Source organism: Odocoileus virginianus, chromosome 17, assembly GCF_023699985.2.
Source record: "Odocoileus virginianus isolate 20LAN1187 ecotype Illinois chromosome 17, Ovbor_1.2, whole genome shotgun sequence".
NCBI lineage: Eukaryota > Metazoa > Chordata > Mammalia > Artiodactyla > Cervidae > Odocoileus > Odocoileus virginianus.
Window position 1 is genome coordinate 50782536 of NC_069690.1, and position 22049 is coordinate 50804584.

At 45.4% G+C, this 22049-nt stretch overlaps 1 protein-coding gene across 2 annotated transcripts in view; it reads left to right on the plus strand.

Moving 5' to 3' along the window:
* CYTH1 (cytohesin 1) overlaps nucleotides 1–22049 on the plus strand; it is a 73512-nt gene that overhangs the window by 20117 nt on the left and 31346 nt on the right. The window contains exon 1 of one of the 2 annotated variants that reach the window (XM_020896582.2): nucleotides 14319–14451. The exons of the other annotated variant lie outside the window; for it this stretch is intronic. Within the exon in view, the coding sequence (XP_020752241.1) occupies nucleotides 14424–14451 (28 nt within the window). The 5' untranslated portion in view covers nucleotides 14319–14423. Of the gene's footprint in view, nucleotides 1–14318; nucleotides 14452–22049 lie in introns of those variants that run through there. 2 annotated transcript variants of the gene reach the window in all.

Sequence of the window (22049 nt, forward strand, 5' to 3'; positions counted from 1 at the left end):
GTGGACAGGCAAGCTCTTGCATTCTCCAGCCCCACCTGTCCTTACTCTTAGAGCTGTCAGAGAGCTTTGCTTTCATAAACACGTGAATTTCACACCATAATGACACTTGTTTTCTTTTTTTTTTAATTTTTTTTTGTCTTTTAAAAAATTTTTTTAAATTTTTTAATTTTTTTCCATTGACACTTGTTTTCATATTTGTTGAAGGCTGGCCACTTTTTCTAAAAACTACTAATTGAATTTGGTTTAGAAGTGCACAGAACACCCAGTGAATTAATTTGATCATTCTCCCTGACATTGCTCATATTCCCCTAAGTAGTAAAAGTATCAGATCATTTCTGGAAATATCAGTTGAATTTATCTTCAATGGCTAGTGCTTTTCATGTATTACAGTTAAAGAATGAACTTGCCTGATAGCTTAGTCACCATTGTCCCCTACAAAACCTTCGGCTTGTTTGATCCATAAATGTTTTCCTTTTGAAGCAGGACAGCATTGAACCCATCCATTCATCCGGTGGATGATGAGTATCGCATTGAGCTGATGGAACACCTAACATGATTGCTCTGTGATTACCTGAGACCATAGGACGCTGGTTCAGCAGACGCTTTTCATCTTTGAGAAGGGGAATCTTAGTTCACAGAGTCATAAAATGTTTAGAGGGGAAGTGAAAAGTGAAAGTGAAGTCACTCAATCGTGTCCGACTCTGTGACCCCATGGACTGTAGCCTACCAGGCTCCTCCATCCATGGGATATTCCAGGCAAGAGTACTGGACTGGGTTGCCATTTCCTTCTCTAAGGGATCTTCCCGACCCAGGTATTGAACCCGGGGCACCTGCATTGCAGACAGATGCTTTACCGTCTGAGCCAAACCTACCATAAGTCTGAGTCAACACCTTCAGCTTGTTTCCTGTATCTGTGGCGTAGTAGGTGACAGTAAGAGGGTCATGGGAGGAGTCTCAGCAGCTGGACTTTGAAGAATTGGTCTTGTAAATTTCAAATAGAAACATTTGCCACCTTGGAAAAAAGAAAACCGTGTTACAGAACTAAAAACAATAAAATGAAAAACAGCAGTTCCCTGCACCACCTTGAGATCCTCCTCCTGAGGGGCAGCTATTTTGAATTTTTTAAGCTGTTCAACAATATTCTTCTCTTGCTTCTTCATGGCCAGTTTCAGACCTGCTCTGTGGACTTTCTGTTGAGCACGACACTGCCAAACCTCGTAGTATTCTGCAATCATTCTGTTTTCCTGGAGCTATTAATTGCCTCAACTTTTCCCTTTGCCCAGCTGTCTTTGAAATTTCAGTTGTTTTCTAAAATATGGCAGCTGAGCTGTAAGCTTATCTGTGATGTGTTTTGTCTGCTTAAGTGCATCAGACAGTTGTGTCCCCCTGGATTGTGCCTGTCATTTTTCTGCTCAAATCTAGATCAGTTGCTCTTAGGTCTGCTGTCTGGCCTTTGTTTCCACTTCCCCCCAGAGCCATTTGGGATTACCTCTCTGTTGAATCACCTTTTCCTTCATCTGTGTCTTTCCTGTTTTTGATTTACCTTAAGTACGTTCTCTAGAAGTTTCCTTCGAAAGGGTCTGTGGGAGGTCTGTGTTCTGAGTCCACATGTTAGAAAATGTCTTGGTCTGTCCTTAACACTTTTTGGACTTGGTATAAAATTCTTCTAGTAAAATTTTCTTCAGATTTTGAAGACTTACTTTACTTTTTTTTTTTTTTTTGTGCTTATCATTCTGCTTGTGAGATTTGTCCATGTTGTTTCACATAGTTATATTCACTTTGACAAACACATGATGTTTTATCTTCTGGATATACTGCAATTAAAAACTGTTCCACTCTCACTGGACATGTAGGTGGTTTCCACTTGGGGGTTATCACTACAAGTGCCACTGGGACCGTTCACGTTCGTGTTTCCTGGTATTCATGTGAATGATGTATTGCCAGCAGCATTTATAGGAAACTCAGTCTGTGATTTTTTTTTTCCCCAGCTCTGTCATATGTCAAATGTTTATATCTACAAGGGTTTCTGTGCTTGTATTCTGTTCTGATGATCTGTCCTATGCCAGAACCACCCATCTTATAACCCCCAAAACAGAGGAGTAAAAACCTACTGGGATTGTGCTTCAGTGACAAATCTACATTGAGCCCGTAGATCCTCTGGGAAAAGTGACAGCTGAGAGTGCTGGATCCTGAGTGTGCTTTCTCTCTCCATGGATTTAGGTCCTCTTTCAAATTTTTCAACAAAATTTTAGAATTTTTTTCCATTAAACTCTTACACATTGTTGAACTGATTTATCACCCAATGTTAATTAAATTTGTGGGCTTTCCTGGTGGCTCGTAGTAATGGACCCACCTGCCAATGCAGGGGATGTGGGTTCAATCCCTGGGTCAGGAAAATCCCCTGGAAAAGGAAATGGCAACCCACTCCAGTATTCTTGTCTGGGAAATCCATGGACAGAGAAACCTGGTGGGTTACAGTCCAGGGGGTCGCAAAAGAGGTGGACAGGACTTAGCAACTAAACAACAATTTAATTTGTGCTTTTATATGTTGACTTTGTAACCAGCAGTCTTGTCAACCTCTGTGAATGATTCTAACAGTTTAGGTTTTTGTGGGTTTTTTTAACCTTTTCTATGTGGATAGTCAATCCACTAGTGAGATAATCATTTCCTTTTTTTTTTTTCTTTCTTTACAATCTTTGTGCCCTTTTCCTTGCCCCGTTTCCCCCATTTCATTGGCTAGAGCATTTGGGCCCAGTTCTGCTGGGGCTTCCTGGCTGAGAAGATTGGGCTTAGAAAACCCTCCAGCACAGTACCAGTGAAGTTGCTGAGCGTGGACACCCTTCATTTCTTCCCCATCTTAAGGGAAAAGATTTCAGCATTTCCCTACAAACTATAACATTTACTGTGAGTTGTAAATACCTTTTATCATGTTGAAAAAAAAATTCATCCTGTTTCTAGTTTGTCAAAAGATTTTTTTCAGTCATGGATGGCTGTTCAGTTCTTTTAGTACTTTTCTTGCAGGTAAATGTGTCATATTGTTGTGACAATATATTATACAACTATGTCATGAACTAGTCTAGCCCTGCATTGTCTCACATGAGAACCACCATTGAGTTCTTGAAGTATGTTCTAAGCGTAAAACAAATCCAGGATTTTGAAACTTTAGTACAAAAAAAAGGCAGAATATTTATTGTATTGATTATATGTAGAAATGGTAATGTTTTAGATATATTGGGTTAAAGCTTATTATTAAGGTTATTTTTTACCATTTATCTTTTTAGTTGTTTACTGTGTAAGTAAGTGTAAGTGAAAGTTGCTAAGTTGTGTCTGACTCTTTGCGACCCCATGGACTGTAGCCTGCCAGGCTCCTCTGTCCGTGGGATTTCCCAGGCAAGAATACTAGAGTGGGTTGCCATTTCCTTCTCCACATTTTCTGTGTAATTCTTGCCAAAAATACACAACCTCAGTTGCATCAGGAGAAAACTGCAGGCAAATCCAAATTGGGGAACTTTCTATGAAACAACTGAGCAATACTCTGAAGTGAAAAGGTCATACACTGAGACTGGGAACGGTCATGATCAGACTGATTGCAGTGGGGTCTCCTGGATTGGATCCTGGACTGGAAGAAGAGGACCTTATTGAGAAAACTGAGGAGGTTCCAGTAGGTTTACCAGGTTGTCTATTAGCATTGTGTTGATAAGATGGTAACCTTAGGGGAAGTTGGGTGGAGGACATATGGCAAGTCCATGTTAATGCAGTTTTTCTGCAGATCTAAAATTTTTCAAAATAAAAAGTTAGCTGCCCATACTGGTTGACTCTGGAATTCAGTTTCTGAATCTCTTCTGCGGGTTCAGAAAGATAGATAAAAAACAATGTTGATTTCACATAGCTTTTGATGGTAGAGTATTGGAAACAGAGACTCACCAGTATAAAATCAAAGTATAGCGTTAATACAAATTTTACTGTGGGATGTACCAATTTAAACAATTGAGGTAGATTTATATGCCCTGACTGGGAAAATCTCTATGAAAAAAAAAACTTGCAGAAAATCATATATTAAATTTAACTTTGTGATATAAGAAGTAAAAAAAAAAAGTACTTTTATTTTTGTATTTTGTATGTTCTCCATCTTCCTCCCCACCCCCAGAATGTGGTAATTATGTACTCCTTCTATAATTTAAACATAGGGAGACAGTAAGTATGGTATTTTCTGTCTTCAGTGAGATCATCCTCTTTTGTGTGTTAGAAAAACTCAGAATGATTATTTAATATTTATGCTTTATTTTACAAGTGGTTCTTTGATAAAAATACAAAGACCTAAACTCAGCCCTTAGGAAAAGTTTCTTACTGGTTCATATTTGTGTTTCTTAAACTAACCTCAGTGGAGAGGGGCTGTGTTTTAGGCAGTCTCAGAGTTAAGGGAATTCACAGGTGATGACTTCTCCGCTGGGGGTGTCTGGTTCCTGTGCCCGGGGCGTGTATCCATCAGGCTGAGGGAGCACTCTGCCCTGGGAGGGCCCCTGGGGCTTGGTGTTGGCAACCGTGGTCACATGGCTCCTCAGCTCTTCCGTGTCTTCAGCATTCCTCATCGTGGAAGGGGGATGGTGGTGGTTGGGGTGCTGCCTGGTCTCCTGCAGGTTGTTTTGATGCCCAAGAAATTCTGTATTTCTGTGAAAATATTTCTGTGTCTCTTTGGAAACTGATGCGGCTTTTGAAGGTTACCACATTGGTTATGGTGCAGCAGCATGTGTCCCTACAGTCAGAGTGACAAACCTCAGGCTGTCCAGCATCACCATGAACCTGGTTCATTTTTGGAATTTTGCATTGTTTTGTCTTTGAATCTGCATTTCTCAGGTCTCTTTTTCCTGCAGACTTCTTTCCAGGTAGGTTTCCTGACTAGGAAGAGAATGTGCAGCCCCACCAATATAAATGTCATTCTGTGACTTTGGGTATAAAATCATTTTCAAGAAGAGTAAGGTAATTGGACCGAGGGTTTTGTTCAGTGGAGGGAAGTTAAGTTTGGGGCCCATGGTCTAGGAAGGATGAATGATCACTATGCGAATGACAGAAATTCAGGTAGGTCTTTGTGGGTGGAGGGGCTCTGTTGGGGTGACAGCAGACAAGCCGGGAGATAGGCAGGACCATGTCTTGAAGGGCCTCTTGTGCTGGGCAGTTCTATATCTAAAATGCCCTTCCTCTCCCAGACAGTGCCTGCTCACCCATAAAGGTCACCTCTACTTTTCTCTTCAAGATTGTGACCCCAAGGCAGTATTTGAATCACCCCTGATCTCCTCCTAAATACCAGATATAGCCACTAAGATTGTGGATTTTCTCAAAAGTCACTTTTCTTTTTTGGACTGCTCACGCCCCCATTCTGCCTGCTGCCCCCAGGGACTGATTTTTGGTGTTCTTTCTCCAAGAGCTTGGAGCACCCTACCCTCACATCCTAGTCCTGAGCAGACCAGGTGATGGCTTCAGGTGACCTCTGCCACCACCCAGGGCCTCCAGAGACCTGTGCTCTCATCACCTCTGGAGCCCAGCACCCAGCTAGCATGGCACTCAGCATAGTTCAAACTGAACACACAATAGAGACCCAAGACTTTTTTGAGGGAATGCAGAGTACTCAGCCTTGAATGCTCCTTGGAAGGACTGATGCTGAAGCTGAAGCTCCAGTACTTTGGCCACCTAATGTGAACAAGCTGACTTATTGGAAAAGACCTTGATGCTGGGAAAGATTGAAGGCAAAAGGAGAAGAGGGGGGCAGAGGATGAGATGGTTGGATGGCATCACTGACTCAGTGGACATCAACTTGGGCAAACTCTGGGAAATAGTGAGGGACAGGGAGGAGGCCTGGCACTCTGAGTCCATGGAGTCGCAGTCAGACATAACTTAGTGACTAACCAACAACTTAGCACTTTGTTTTTCCAGTAAGGAGCACCAGCTTTGTGACCACCAGCTAGAAGATGGTGGGCAGACCCTCAGGTTACCAGGGGACGAGACTTCTCCTAAGGACACAGGAAGTGGGAGGTTCAGCCACACAGTGGCTCTGGGTCCCCAAGCTCAGGTCTGTTCATGGGGAAACAGCTTTGGGAATCTAGCCATGCACACAGTGCCTCGGTAATTTCATCAGTCCACGTGGTGGGGAACAGGAAGCAGGAGGTTCAGAGGAGAATATAAATGCACCTCACATACTGCAGAATTTTGGACCCAAAAAGCCTGTGTCCAGTGTTTTTATTTTGGGTTGGGGGAGTCGCAGAGGTTCAGATTTCACCTCTGTGATGCCTTTTCTGACCACCACGTTTAATAGTTTTTCTTTTTTTTTTGGCTATGTTGGGTCTGCGTTGCTGCACAGGCTTTCTCTAGTTGCAGCAAGTGGGGGGCTACTCTTTGTTGCAACGCACAGGCTCTACGGTGGCTGGGCTCAGCAGTAGCAGTTCCTGGGCTCTAGAGCCCAGGCTTAATAATTGTGGCACATGGGCTTAGTTGCTCCACAGCATGTGGGATCTTCCCGAATCAGGGATGGAACCCGTGTCTCCTTCGTTGGCAGGTAGATTCTTTACCACTGAGCCACCAGGGAAGCCTCGTGTTTAATATTTCAATAATTACTGCACCACCCCCCCCACACACACACTCCTGGATCCTTCTTTCCCGCATAGCACCTGCTACTTTCTAGCATGCTAGTTAATTTATTATTTATTGTGAATATTGTTTGTTGTCTATGTCTGCCTGTGTAACATAAATTCCCATTGGTCATCACCTGTTCCCATAAATTAATCACAGTGGCAAGCCAGTTTTCATATAACGAAAACCTTTCAGGAAATGAGAACAGTGGAATATCACCAGAGCACGTCCTATATATGACTTTATTCTGTATACGTTCAAAAGGTAATGTATTTGCAAAAATGGCTGATTATAAACCTTTTAACAATCTTCTCATGTAGCCAGCAGAGGGCAGCACAGTTCGAATTTATCACATCTAGTAATTTTGACTTTATTTTAAAGGACATTTAAAACTGTAGCAACTGCTTTCGGATGTAATTCAAAGTTTATCTCAATATCAAGTTTAATTTTTTTTTTTTTTTACTGCACCATGAGGCATATGGGATCTTAGTTCCCCAACCAGAGGTCGAACCCATCCCCCTGGCAGTAGACCCACACAGAGCCCTAACCACTGGACCGCCAAGGAATTCCTCAGCGTCAAATATAGTATACTGGTTTCTCATTTATGAGTCATGCTACTGCTTCTGTGTCTTTGTGGAGGAAGACGTTTCTCTTTAGCATCACGAATAGGTCAATCACATGTTTTCTAAAGCACACAGGACCAAGTTTCTGAGTGTGATGGTGACGACGTGTGAGTCCTGTGGGGCGTCATTCCATCACCACTGGGGGGCGCTAAGCATTCACCCGGGCTTCTCTCAGGGATAGGGCTGCCCTCACCGGCTCCTGGAGGACTGGATCCACGTGCAGATCCCCCAGCATGAGGGTCCTCACTGAGCCCCCGGTGATGTGTCGACCCCCTTTTATTTTTTATTTATTTTTTATTTTTTTTATTTTTTCCATTTATTTTTATTAGTTGGAGGCTAATTACTTTACATCATTACAGTAGTTTTTGTCATACATTGAAATGAATTAGCCATGGATTTACATGTATTCCCCATCCCGGTCCCCCCTCCCACCTCCCTCTCCACCCGATCCCTCTGGGTCTTCCCAGTGCACCAGGCCCGAGCACTTGTCTCATGCACCCAACCTGTGCTGGTGATCTGTTTCACCCTAGATAATATACATGTTTCAATGCTGTTCTCTTGAAACATCCCACCCTCGCCTTCTCCCAGAGTCCACAAGTCTGTTCTATACATCTGAGTCTCTTTTTCTGTTTGGCATATAGGGTTATCGTTACCATCTTTCTAAATTCCATATATATGTGTTAGTATACTGTAATGGTCTTTATCTTTCTGGCTTACTTCGCTCTGTATAATGGGCTCCAGTTTCATCCATCTCATTAGAACTGATTCAAATGAATTCTTTTTAATGGCTGAGTAATATTCCATGGTGTATATGTACCACAGCTTCCTCATCCATTTGTCTGCTGATGGGCATCTAGGTTGCTTCCATGTCCTGGCTATTATAAACAGTGCTGCGATGAACATTGGGGTGCACGTGTCTCTTTCAGATCTGGTTTCCTTGGTGTGTATGCCCAGAAGTGGGATTGCTGGGTCATATGGCAGTTCTATTTCCAGCTTTTTAAGAAATCTCCACACTGTTTTCCATAGTGGCTGTACTAATTTGCATTCCCACCAACAGTGTAAGAGGGTTCCCTTTTCTCCACACCCTCTCCAGCATTTATTGCTTGTAGACTTTTGGATAGCAGCCATCCTGACTGTCCTATAATGGTACCTCATTGTGGTTTTGATTTGCATTTCTCTGATAATGAGTGATGTTGAGCATCTTTTCATGTGTTTGTTAGCCATCTGTATGTCTTCCTTGGAGAAATGTCTGTTTAGTTCTTTGGCCCATTTTTTGATTGGGTCATTTATTTTTCTGGAGTTGAGCTGGAGGAGTTGCTTGTATATTTTTGAGATTAATCCTTTGTCTGTTGCTTCGTTTGCTATTATTTTCTCCCAATCTGAGGGCTGTCTTTTCACCTTGCTTATAGTTTCCTTTGTTGTGCAAAAGCTTTTAAGTTTCATTAGGTCCCATTTGTTTATTTTTGCTTTTATTTCTAAAATTCTGGGATGTGGGTCATAGAGGATCCTGCTGCAATTTATGTCGGAGAGTGTTTTGCCTATGTTCTCCTCTAGGAGTTTTATAGTTTCTGGTCTTACATTTAGATCTTTAATCCATTTTGAGTTTATTTTTGTGTATGGTGTTAGAAAGTGTTCTAGTTTCATTCTTTTACAGGTGGTTGACCAGTTTTCCCAGCACGACTTGTTAAAGAGGTTGTCTTTTTTCCATTGTATATCCTTGCCTCCTTTGGTGTTGACCCCCTTTTAAAGGAAAATTGCACAGATACTCAAAACCACATGGCTCCCCTACCCCCCCCCCCCCCGGTTTTATGACATTCTATGGCATTGATAGTGAATTTTCTTCACATGGAAATTAAGATCAGATTCTGAAGAATTACACTTTTCTCTTTTTTACCTTGCAAAAGTTAATGACTCTTCTTGGAAAAAATTGAAATTCAGATTGTGTAAGTAAGACAAAGGGTAAAAGGACATGGCTTAGGGCTTTTGAAAAATATCTAATTGACTTTTACTGTTGATGATAAAACTGCTAAAAATTCTGCCTTATAAACTATGTGCAGGTAACAGTAGTGAGGTGCAAGTTAAGTGCACATCCAGATATTTTTTATTTGCATTCCCTGCAACAAATGCCTAGTATTTCCTTTGTCCTCAAGTCTTTTTGTTTTTGTATGTTGCTGATTTGATGCTGTTCATGTGTATGAGGAAAAACAGTACAAATCCATATTTTTCAGGTAACCCAAGAAGTAGAAAGAAAGAAAGTGAAGTCGCTTAGTTGTGTCCAACTCTTTGCGACCCGCTGGACTGTGTAGCCTGCCATGCTCCTTCATCCGTGGGATTTTCTAGGCAAGAATACTGGAGTGGGTTGTCATTTCCTTCTCCAGGGTATCTTCCCGACCCAGGGATCATACCAAGGTTTCCTGCACTACAGGAAGACTCTTTACCGTCTCAGCCACCAGGGAAGCCCAAGAAGTAGAAGTAACTTTCAAAAGACCTTTGCAATATTTCTAGGCAACTGCAGGTTTCTGTCTGTAGAAGGTTGAGGTCTTTGTCATTTTCTGTGTCACCTTACAGATGCACTTCTGTGGGTTTTTGGACACTTGCATGATTGTGTTCTCCAAGCCCTTCCTGTTGGCAGCTTATCAGGAAAGATCTAAGCTGCAAAGAAAGAGGTCATCAGGAAACAAAATGACGTATCTTCAGATCTCAGAAATTCCTCTGAGATTGGAGATATGGAGTGATGCTAGAAACGGGAGGGTGGGTCTGAAGTCACGACGGGCAGTTAAGACACCCAGTTCTTTTCCATCTCCTGTAGCAAGCAATTTCTCTTTACCTGTGGTAAAACATGGAGATCAGGCTGTAAGGGGACTGAGTGAACGTGTGTGTACTTACTTAGGAGCTCCTTTCCCTTTCTCTCTACTTATCTGCCCAGGTGCTACTGGCCAGCTTTATTGGAGATCGTGTCTTTAGGTCATTGCTCAAGAGAAGAACCTACAGAGCCCTACATGTAGTGTTTCTACGTGTTAATTGCTTTATTATTTTACAAAGACACTCACCACTCAACAGGCCATAGCTACTACACAGTTTTTAATTAGATTGTCAGTGCCTCTCTCTTAAATATGAAGAAATAGCCTCAGTTTACTAGGCATTTAAGGACAATCCCTGAACATGATAGAACAGAGTAAACAAAAGAAAAGAAATTAAAGGAAAAATTAAAGAAAAGAAAAGAAATTAGAGGAAACAGGTCATGGAAGATATAGAAGAAAACTTTAAAACTGTATACTTAAGAGTCTCAGAAATTATATTAATGAAATAAGAATAGGATGCTATCAAAAAGATAAATTCAGAGATTAAGAATGAGTTCTTGCAGATTAAAAATAAAAGAAATAGACTTCCCAGATGGCTCAGTGGTAAAGAATCTGCCTGCAATGCAGGAGATGCAGATTCAGTTCCTGGATCCAGAAGATCCCCTGGAGAAGGAAATGGCAACCCACTACAGTATTTTTGCCTGGAGAATCCTATGGACAGTGAAGCCTGGCAGGCTACAGTCCATGGAGTGGCAAAGAGTCTAACATGACTTAGCGACCAAACAAATACCAGAAATAGAACATTCAAATGGAAAGATTGGAAGCTAAAGCAGAGAATTGTTCAGGCTGTTGTACAGAGTAGCATAGGATGGGTGGCACAGATGTTTGTTTCTCACAGTTGTAGAGGCTGAAAGTCTAAGGTCTCAGTCCTGGCCAGATTGGGTTCTTGGTGAGGGCCTCCTTCCTGGTTTATAGAGAGCTGCGCTCCTGCTGTGTCCTCACATGGCAGAAAGAGAGCTAGCTAACTCTCTGGCCTCTTCATATAAGGGCACTAATCCCATTCAGGTGGCTCCACCCTCATGACCTGATCACCTCCCAGAGGCTCCATTTCCAAATACCATCACGTTGTGCGTGAGGGGACATAAGCATTTGGTCCGTTGAAAGAATATTTCCTAGAAAGCAGCTCAAAAAGAAGAGGAAAAGTTGGAGTGAATAGGTAAGAATAATTAAAGGATCCACAAGAGAGGTCCAGTTAATAATAATGTCAGTAGATGCTAATAAAATGCTAATAAAAATGTCAAAAAACAAGAACTGGGAGGGGGGAGGACAGAAATTTAATTATTAGAGTATAAGATTTCAGGCATAGGTTCTACCCAATGGCTAACACAACTTTATGAAATTTCATAACACTCTGCATAGAGAGAAGGTCCTGAAAACCTTTCCTGATAGGGGAAAGGGTCACATACAGAATATTGGGAATCAGAGTGGCACCATCGCTACCAGCAGTACAGGAAGAGGGAGCAGTAAGGGGATGCTTCCACCCCGAGGAGGAAATATAACTTCACTCAGACTGCCACACCCAGCCAGAATGTCAGGTGTAAGAGAAGAGACATGCAAAATTCACAGCCCCGGTGATGAAAACCCACTCCTTCACAGCCTCTCTCTGTTAGTTGTGAGAGGATGTGCTCCATCAAAATGAGTGAGTAATCCCAAGAAAGAAAACATAGAATCAGAGACTCCGGACCAGTGGTGGGAAACAGTGGAGGGAGCCCACAGGGTGGTCCCCAGAACTTGGGCCTCAGAACCGCAAGACTAGGCTGAGCAGAAGCGTGGTGGCTTCTGGAGGCCGTCTCAGCAGACAGACCACAAGTCTGACCATGTTGACGGTTTCATATCATGGTAGAGAGTTTGGCACTGAGCAGATAGACACAAAAAGGACCCTTAACGCCGTTATGTGGTTATTTTAACCGCAGTACATGATGTAGCTAGGTTTTGAGCAGTATTTATGGGAATACCAAATACTGATTTAACCAAAAATGTTTGCATACTTATACCAAGGGGGTGTGTGCATGTGTGGGCACATGAGTGTGGTGTGGGGTAGAAGCCGAGTCTTCATCTTCCGTGGCAGACAGTTGATGTCTAGAGTTGAAAACTCAAGAACAAGTGGTGTAACTAGTTATTTTGCAACAGGGAGGTGATGAGCAGAAGAAATAGCCGAGAGACCTACATCTGTGGAGCGTGATTTTAGGTGGCAGGGGGAGGAGTCGGGCAGGAAGCTGTGGTTTTCTGTTTTAAACTGCAGGTACTGCTTGCTTTTTGTGATGTGTGTGTCTTTTGCTTAGAGAAGCAAACCAGGCATGGTGTTGAGAGAGGAGCCTGGAAAGGCACAGGGTCCCAGGAGGAGGGTGTTGGCGCCGTGCTCATTAGGGGACTGAGGACTTCAGGCCTGGCTCCTGGCCTTGGAGCTTGTGTGGTCAGGATGGTCAGTGTGGGTTTGTGCCCTCCCAGCCCCACTCTCTACACTCTCCCCAGCCCTCTCGCCCTTTGGATTGTCCAGGCAGCTGAGGTCAGCTGAACCCTTGCCTGGGGTCCCCTCCACTCCACTGCCCCGCAGGCCTGGCCTGGTCAGGGCTGCCCACTCTCACTGGCCCAGGGCTGCATCTCTCCCTGTGGTCTCCCCGGACCCTGCCCTTGCTCTTCTAGACCGTCCTCTCTTCTGTCCACACTCCCACTGAGTGTGTGTCCGTCTCTTTGCGACTGCGACTGATGTGGGTGTTATGCTGAGGAAAAGACTTTCCCCAGAACATGATGTGAATATTCACAGAAGCTTTCTTTCAGGTTACATCCTGATAAAAACATCATAAGTTGAAAATGTCATAGGTCAACATGTATGTGATACACCCAAACCGAGCAGTGCAGCTTAGCACAGCCACCTTAGATGTGCCCAGAACAGTAAAATAGCCACAGTGGGGCCAAGCCGCCTGACACGCAGCCTGTGCCCCTGTCTCCTGCGGTGACTTGAGCACTGTCCTGACACGGCGAGAAGAGACAGAGCGGTTGTCTGCATCCATGGTGGCTGTGAGTGTCCGTTGGTCCCCTTCGGGACAGCGTGCTGACTGGGGGCTGTGTTCGCTGCCACTGCCCAGCAACACAGGAGCGGATCGGACCACATATTGATGACCCAGAAAAGAGCAACGTTCAGAGTATAGTTTCTACTGACTGTGTATCACTTTCACGCCATAACAAAATCAAAAAGTTGTAAGTCAACCATTGTGAGACTTCCCGGGCAGTCCAGTGGGGTCCAGTCGGGTCCGTGCTTCCGCTGCATGGGGCACGGGCTTGATCCCTGGTTGGGGAACTAAGATCCTTCATGCCCCACAGCATGGCCACAAAAAGTCAGTCATTGAAAGTCAGGGACCATCTGTATACTTAGCTCTTGAGGTGAATATGTCTTAAGAGAAGGATAAATATATTCCATATATAGTATATGTGGTTATTATATGTAGTAAATATGGCAGCTGTAATGAGAGATACAGATATTGATATACATAAATAAAGAGTTAAATATGTAAAAAAGAGAATGAGAATATAACATAGAAAACAAAAATCTGGACGAATATTAAGAATATATACTGAAATGTCACCAGTGGTTATCCCTGAGTGATAGGATTAAGCCCCCCCCCAACTACCATAATCTAATTTCAACAATAAATATGTGTCATGAATATATTAAGAGTATGCAGAAAAGAACAGTTTGGTGCAATATATTAGAACATAGAATGGGGATGAAATTGAACTTATATGGGAATGATGCCCTTAGATGTTTTGGTGTGGGTTTTTTCTTTTTTTGCCTCTAAAATCTGCCTCCTATTTTTATCCCGTGACCTCATAACATGCTGTAATGATTATGATCTCTTAGTCACGCTCTTGGGAAATGCGCTGTTATCTCACTGTGAGACAACCTGGGGTTTTTAAGTGATTTCGTTCTAAGAAAGTTCTTGGGAAGTGAAGAGAGAAACGCCAGCTGTGTCTGTTGCTTTGGGTGAGTCTGAGACCAGAAGCGCCACTGTTCCTCACTGGACTCCAGCCTCAGACTACTTCCAGGGAGGAGGTGGTTAGCCTCTAGGGAGCTCCTTGAGCTTGACTTCAGGAACTGGGTGGTGGCCGTCAGCTGGGAGTGACGCTTCTGTGGATGGAGGCTGATTGGTCCAGGAGCGCAGCCAGGGAGTTCCCCAGCAGTCCAGGAAGCAGCTCTGAGCTGTCCCAGTGTTGGGTGGCCCACAGGTATTCCCGCCCCACCCGGCCCTGCCTCCCACTCTGAGCTCTCCTTTGAAGTACAAACGCCAGCAGCCTTCAGGGTCCTGCTGTGACAGAAAAGATGGTCCTTAAAACCGAAGAAGAGGCTGGTAAGTCTCAGTCCTGGCCTGGGTGTGTGCGGTGAGGCTTAGGTATCTCTTTGGATCAACATGTGACGACATGTGCTGTGTGACAGACAGTTTTACAGCCCCTGAGGAGTAGCAACTGAAAGGCTCTTGCTTGTGTGTGTGTGTGTGTGTGTGTGTGTGTGAGAGAGAGAGAGAGAGAGAGAGAGACTGTGTTTTTAAACTGAAAGTGTCCCCCAGCCCCCACCCCCACTCTGCCTTTTGTTGGGGATCCGCCCTGGGTGCGTCTTGGTGGCGTTTGCCATCCTACTTGGCGATGGTGTCTGACTTCCTGAGTCTGAGTAACAGTCTTAGAAGTGCTGAAAGTTGCGTGTACACCAGTGTGACACTAAAAAAGGAAAGATCTTAGAGACTAGGTTTGAAAGTACCTGAGGATGAATAATAACCGTGAGGTTCAGGATGAATAATAACAGTTTTTATTAAATAAAAATGTAACAGAGGGAATATCCGTAGTTGTTTGATCTTCCTCTTTTGGTATTAGGTAAGGACTGAAGCCTTGCAGGGTTGGGGGAACTTCCTTTGTCTTCTCCACACCCACACTGTAAACAGTGAAGCTCTGAGTAAAGGGCTCACAAATTTTGTGGATTCTAAGTCCCAAAAGCTTTTGCAGAAGAACTGGCTTTAAAGCACCCTAGGTCAGGGCTCTCAAATGTCTTGAAGTTTTGTGTGTGGACCTGTGTATGTTTTATTGTGATACTTTCATCAGATAGCCATGTATTTTTTGTGTGTTTTGTTTTGATTTTTTTGACATGTGCACACTGCTGTGTTTTATTTATTTATTTATGGCTTCCCTGTGTCTTCGTCGCTGCACACGGGCTCTCTCTAGTTGCAGCAGGCGGGGGCTTCTCTCTCGTATTGGTGCATGGGCTTCTCATGGCGGTGGCTGCTCCTGATGCGAGCACAGGCTCTCAGCGTGTGAGCAGCAGTTGTTGCAGCACGCAGGCTCAGTAGTTGCGACTTGCTGGCTCTAGGGTGCGCGGTCTTCAGCACTTGCGATACAGGGGCTCATTAGTTGGGGCTGGAGGGCCCTAGAGCATGCAGGCTTCAGTTGCTGTGGTGCGTGGGCTGAGATGCTCAGCAGCATGTGGAGTCTTCCCAGACTAGGGACTGAACCCGGGTTTCCTGCGTTGTCAGGCAGATTCTTACCCACTTGTGCCACCAGGAAAGTCCCAGATGGCCGCGTTTTAGTGCCTTTAAAACAAGAAGCAAAATACATACTGGTTTGTAGATGGTATTGGATGATGTGAATAAGTCAGAAATAAATATTAAGCTGTTTTTCAAAATGGACTTTGTGAAAGTGATAATAAACTTTAGGGGTCCTTTTTATCTTTTTCCTTATCTGGTTCACTGTAAAATGTATTTGAAGTTTCATCTTTGTGTCAGATGGTATATACAGCCCACCGGGTGGCTCAGAAAGCTCTACTGTGTGTGAAAGCCTATGGCGGAGAGGGGCGTTTGGTCAGCAACACCTGGCATGTGAGGAGGGGATGATGCTGAAGCAGTTCTCTGCCAGGGCTGAACTGCCCCCATTGGAGGTTTTGTATCTGAAAGGTATGTCCACCATAGCCACGGTCTCTAACTCAAAAGGGGACCCTTGTGAGAGTTGGGGAGGACACTGGTGGATGATGCTGGGGTGGTAGGGGTGCACTGGCCCGGCCTGGGCAGAGGATGACTGCTGCTCGCTGAGCTGGTTCTTCCCTCTTGCTTGCCACTGCTCCTTCCTGGTGGCCTGGCTTCAGACCTGCTGAGGTGGTGCTGACAATCACTTTACAGTCAAAATCAAGGGGTTCCATGCCGTCGGCTTCTGGCCATCCTAGAGGCTTTAACATTCAACATAAACTGCTCAGTGTGTGTGCTTTTGATTCGTGGGTGGGAGTAGGGCTAGGGCATATAGAAATCAATTTTTAGAGATAGGATTAATGGACAACTTTGCTTTGAAAAAGTAGTCTTCAGAATGGGTGGTTCTCCATTTCCCTCAGCCCCCACCCCCCCCGGGGGGCACAATTGTTGTTTGTTTGAGACATTGGGGGGCACAGTGTTGCTAAGATAGTTGCCCCTAGGTACTGAGATGAGATGACAAATGGCATTGGGCATATGTGGAAGTGAAGGGAGCAAATGGACTTTCCCGGGCTGGTCCCCAGCATCCCGGGAGGGCGGGTTAAGTGTTAGCATGTGCTTCTCACACAGCTGCATTGACCAGATCGTCACCCTAAGGGCCACCCAGCACAGGGGAATGAAGTTTTAAAAAATGTCTCTAAAGAAGTCAGATCTTACCTGCTGCATGAGGGTCTGCAGCCCTTCAGTCACAGACATGGCTTTGCCTCTGTCCTTCCCTGTCACTGAGGCTCATCAGGTTCCACTCTAGTTATTGCAGGTGCGCGTGAGTGAGACCTAACCAGTGTCCAGTTATGCACATGTGTGTAAGGATAGTGTCCAGTTATGCAGGTGTGTGAGACTTAACAATTGTACCGAATTGAGCACTGTTTTTCTTAGCCGCCTGAGGCTTTTTAGCTGTTATCTCTTGAATGTTTGACCCCCCTTGGTTTGCCTCTGAACCTTCTCTCTAGACTTGGATCACAGCTCCCTGCTGAGGGGGACAGGAGACCCTCACTGGCACAGCTCAGGCTGTCTGCTGGGTACCCTGGGCCCTGAGCGGAGCTGTGCTCACTGTCCCCAGGCACTCAGCCACTCCAGCCTCCTCCCCTCGTGTGATCCGTGCATCCACATTCTCTTTGCATCTGCTCTGTCCTCAAGTCCAGGCTCTGAGGCTCGTCCGAGTCCTGAGCAGCCTGGCTGCGGTGGCCGCCCGTGCCACTGCCGAGGGCTCGCCCGCCTCCCCTGCTGGCCTGTCCTCTCCGTTCCATTCCATGCAGGGCTGAGCTCTTTAAATGCCTTCAGCAGCATTGGCCGGGCATATGCAGATGCGCAGTGAGTGCTGAGCTGACGTGGCATGATTATTCCGGGGAGAGAAAAGAAAGAGCTGACGGCTCAGCCAGTGAGTTTGAGTTGGACTTGGTCTGTTCCTGGATTATTTATATTCATTGAATCTTACCTCATCTCTAAACTGGAGGTAACACCGCATACATAGTTCATTGTCAGAAAGTGCGCAAAGTTCACAATTGAGCTTTGTTGTCAAGTTCAAATAATGGAAGTGAAAAAAGATTTTAGGTCGTGGATCTTATGTGCGTATAAGTTAGTAGTATTTGTAGGAAAATATACTGACTGGAATGGAATTAAGTAGAGTGTCTCTCCTTTAGGACACTGGATTTTCACGTTGCATCTGAAATACTCTGTCCTGTGGTAACTTACCCCTTATGCCACCCTTTCAGTGCGGTCCTTGCCATTGTTCCAGCCTCGCATTGGGCAGGTTGCTGAGGCTGAGGGGAGTTTTAATCCAGAAAGCACAGGTGCCATAGATACTCCCCACTCCCTTCCTCATGCATTGAGTTTGTATTTTGCAGAACCAAAAATGGTTACATCTCTATTTTTAAGCAAGAGCTCTTGGCATTGTAGAAAGCACACATCTCCGCAGACCTGCATCACCATCTGCCAGGACCAGTTTTGAAGGGGCCTCTCTCTGGTCTGGATTTCATAGGCTCTGGTCTGGATTTCATAAGCTGGCTGTGGAGCACACCAGTGTGTGTGCCTGCAGCGCTGAACAGAGGGTCAGGACTGCCCTTTCTTCTTGATGAAGGAGGTTGAAGAAATGAAGCTCAGGTTCTGCTCTGAAAAGAGTGGACCTTTATCTGTCATGTGAGGCTTTCTGCAGCCTCCCAAGTTTTCTTTGCTGTGGAACATAAAAGCATAGGGCTGGCTGTCAGTGGTCAGGACCCAGCATCCAGGAGGCAGGTGGGGTGTGGAGGGCAGCAGGTGGAGTTGTCTGAGGAGCCAGCATTGTGGAAAGAACAGGCAGGGAGTGTGGTCTTGGCAGGACGCAGGACTGGGGCTTTAGCAGCCCCCAGCCTGTAGAGTGGGCTGCGGGAGCCGAGGCCAAGGGAGATGCGGTAGATCTGAACAGGAGGCGTCAGACCTTGCCACTCAGCCCTCCCTGTTGCTCTGGAAGATTCGCTGAGTGTGTTTGTGGTGGTGGTGGGGAGGGGCTGACTGGACCTACATATAGTTTGCTGCTGGTTACCTTAAAAGTGGAGGGCTAGACCTTCTGCACATTTTATATAGTATCCATTTCTCACTTTTCCCTTGCATTTTGACAGTCTTCCAAAGGCACCTTTACTGAATTTACATTGTTCTTGTCTTTGCTTCTCTGTTTGCTGAAGCCAAGCTGAGATTTCCTTTTTAGAAAGATTCTTGTAACAGCTTCTGTCTTCTGTTACCTTGTGAAGAGCTTCTGCTCATGGGAACTCAGGTGGGTTCACCTTGCAGCTGGGACTGTCACTAGTTCAGAGGGGCCACAGGCTCATGGGACGCTGGCTCCCAGGGCACGTGGAGCTCCCCCGGGGCTGGCGTTGGGCAGCGCTGCTGAGACTGGCTGCTCTCGGGACCCACGTGTCCTCCTCCTGAGCCTGTGCTGGGTGTGACACACCAGGGGGAATGGACACAGAAGTCAGGCTTGCTGCCCTCAGCTCTGCTCATGGTCAGGACTCGCCCCGCCACTTCCTTCCCTTCTTCCGAAGATAATTTCTTGACTTTTGTATGGTCTTCCTTCCTTACCGTACAGAGAAATCATGAAAGCTTAACTTCTGACCTAGAAAAATGCAGCACATTTCTTTTCCGAGTTAGTGACTGTTTCTGCATCTCCTCTGTTTCTGGCATCTTGAGTCTCTTCTCCTTTGTCTCTTCTGTTAAGAGTTCAGGATTCTGATTCATAGAAATCCAGTGGAATCCTACATAGACAACACAGCCTGATGGTATAGTTCCCCCCAGGGATTTTACATGCATTATATATAACAGGACTCCAAGTATGTTCCTCCCACTAAAGAAATACTTAGGCATAAGCTGAGCAAATGTTTAGGGGTAATTGGCTGGTGACATTTCCATATTCTTTTCTGAATAGAGATTTCAGTAAATATTTTTGCCTTAGTTTTGCATCCAGATAAACAGAAAGGTATAAAGTGCAGCATCGCTGCCTCCTCATTCTGTGTCCACACTCCTTGTCTCTGAAGAGGGTCCCTCTCGACAGTTTCAAGTGCATCCTTCTCAGATCTGTGTATTTCCCAGCATCGGTGTCACATGCATGGTGTCCTGTTCCTTCTTGTGGCACCGTGTCTGGGAGATCTTGCTGTTCTGGCATCTGTGAGCAGCTCACTCTTTTTAACAACCAAATTGTGTGTAAGTAGTTTTTTTCACTTTTGCAGTTTTGAGAGCATGTCTGTTGGGTAAGTCCTTAAATGCAGTTGCTGAATGCAGAAGTATTGCACAAAGTTTGCGCCCTCTATGCTCCCCCAGCAGAGCCTGGACCCTCGCGCCCTTGGCAGACACTTGTTTCTGCCAGGCTCTCGGGAAGCGGTGTGGCATCCATGCTTTAACAGAGAGTTGAAGCGTCTGTCCTTCATGTCTGGCCGTTGTGTTTCGGTAATCTGCCTTTTATGTCTTTCACGGCTCATGTCTATCTTTGTCGTACTGCTCCGTATGGTGCTCTCCTTGTGAAAAGAAGTTAGCCCTCTGTCATAGATTTTGTACATTTGTTGTCCCGGTTGTTTACCTTTTAGCTCATAGAACTTTATTTTCCATTCAGAAGCCTTTCATTCTATTATAGCAAATTGAACAGATTCTGAGATTATGACCATATTAATCTATGCTTTATTCTAGAATTTCTGTGGTTTCTTTTTTTTATATTAAAATCTTCGATTCAGCTAGAATTTATTCTGATATAAATGAGGTAGGCATTCAGCTTAGCTTTCCCTCAAATGGGTAGCTACTTGCCCTACCACCATTGACTGAATAATCCTATTTTTCTTTATATTTTTTTATCTTTTAAAAGTACTTTCTTTATGAGACTTCATGACTTGAAGTGTTTCAGTATTTCTTGAGTTTCTTTTCTGCTGTTTTCCTTCTCTGTTGCTGAAATTTCAAATTATTGACACCTCACTTTAATCTCTTGGAGAAGGAAATGGCAACCCACTCCAGTGTTCTTGCCTGGAGAATCCCAGGGACGGGGGAGCCTGGTGGGCTGCTGTCTGTGGGGTCACACAGAGTCGGATAGGACTGAAGCGACTTAGCTGCCACCGCCGCACTTTAATCTCTGGCAGCAGCTTTCTCACATTACCCTTTTTCCTCTTCATAATTGCCTGTGCTATTCACATATGCATTTTCCATGTGAACTTTAATATTGTTTTATCCGTCACACTTCTGTAAAACTCTTGTTGGTAATGTAAATAGTATTTTTAGAAGCTAATGTGTAAACTGAGGACCGCCTTCCCGCCCTGGGGTCCTCCTGCCTGTGCTCAGAGCGTTCTTGTTTTCTTGGTGACTTCCTCCAGCCATGGTAATCATGCTAGCTTGCAGGGAATTTGCTGGTCTTGGGGGGTAGAATCGAGGGAGGATCTGTTTGTATTAGACGGAGGAGGCCCGTGCCCTCTCCCGGGTCAGCCTGCCTCCCAGAGCTGGTGGTGATAAAGGGCACTGAGCGACCCTGGGTTTCCAAGGGCAGAGCTGCCCGCCTCCCGCCTCTCCCCTCCTTCCTCCCTCCCTGCAGCCTCTCCCCACCCTGCCGTGCCGTCGCGCCTGCTGGAGGGAGAGGACCCCGAGAGTAGCCCCGGCAGGGATGAGTCCCCGTGCTGCGGCTGGGATCAGGCCCCCATCTGGAAGGCGGGCTGCCTGTGAACAGACTCAGGGCTGCTGGGACCCGGAGAGTGGGGGCCTGGGTCGGTGCCTCCAGCTCCTCTCAGGCTTCTCTCAAACCTCGAGAACCTTCTCTGGACCTCGGGCAGCTCTGAGAGGGGTTGATGTCTGGCACCAGGAGCCAGCTTTTTCTAGTCTGAGGTTAGAGTTAGGAACTTCTACCCTCTCAACTGCTTCCGACCCTTCTCAGAGCCGGAACAGAAGCCAGTCTTGGCTTCTCTGAAGAAGCATTTATGCTCCTAACTTTTACTAAAGAGTAACTCAGCATTTTAAAGCAGAAGGAATGGAGTAGAATGGTTGAAAACTCCATGCCTGAGTTTCCTGTTTTGCAGAAGCAGGGAAGGTGGGAGTGCTTAGACGCCCAGGGCTCTGCCTGGTGCAGGCTGGCCTGGGGCCTTTGCCCAGAGGATGTGGGACTTGGGGATGGATTAGCAAGTTTTGATGTTGATGATTTGAAAGACACTGATTCATTGCCTCTCAGGAGTTGTCTGTGGAATTAAGCGCAGGTGGGTGGCCGAGGAAGCTCTGAGCTGTCAGGGGGCAGAAGACACTTAGTTCTGTCCTCTCACTCCTGAGCTGAAGTTTCCCTGCCTTAGATGAATGCCCTGTGTCCCTGTCACTTCCCCCTGGTCACCCCAGAAATGCTGCCCATCCTTCTCTCCTGGTGCCCCGACACCCCCTGTGACTCTACCTCACTGCCTGTCCTACAACAGTCAGATGTTGTCTTCAGGCCAGACTCAAAGGACACCGAGACACCGGTCAGA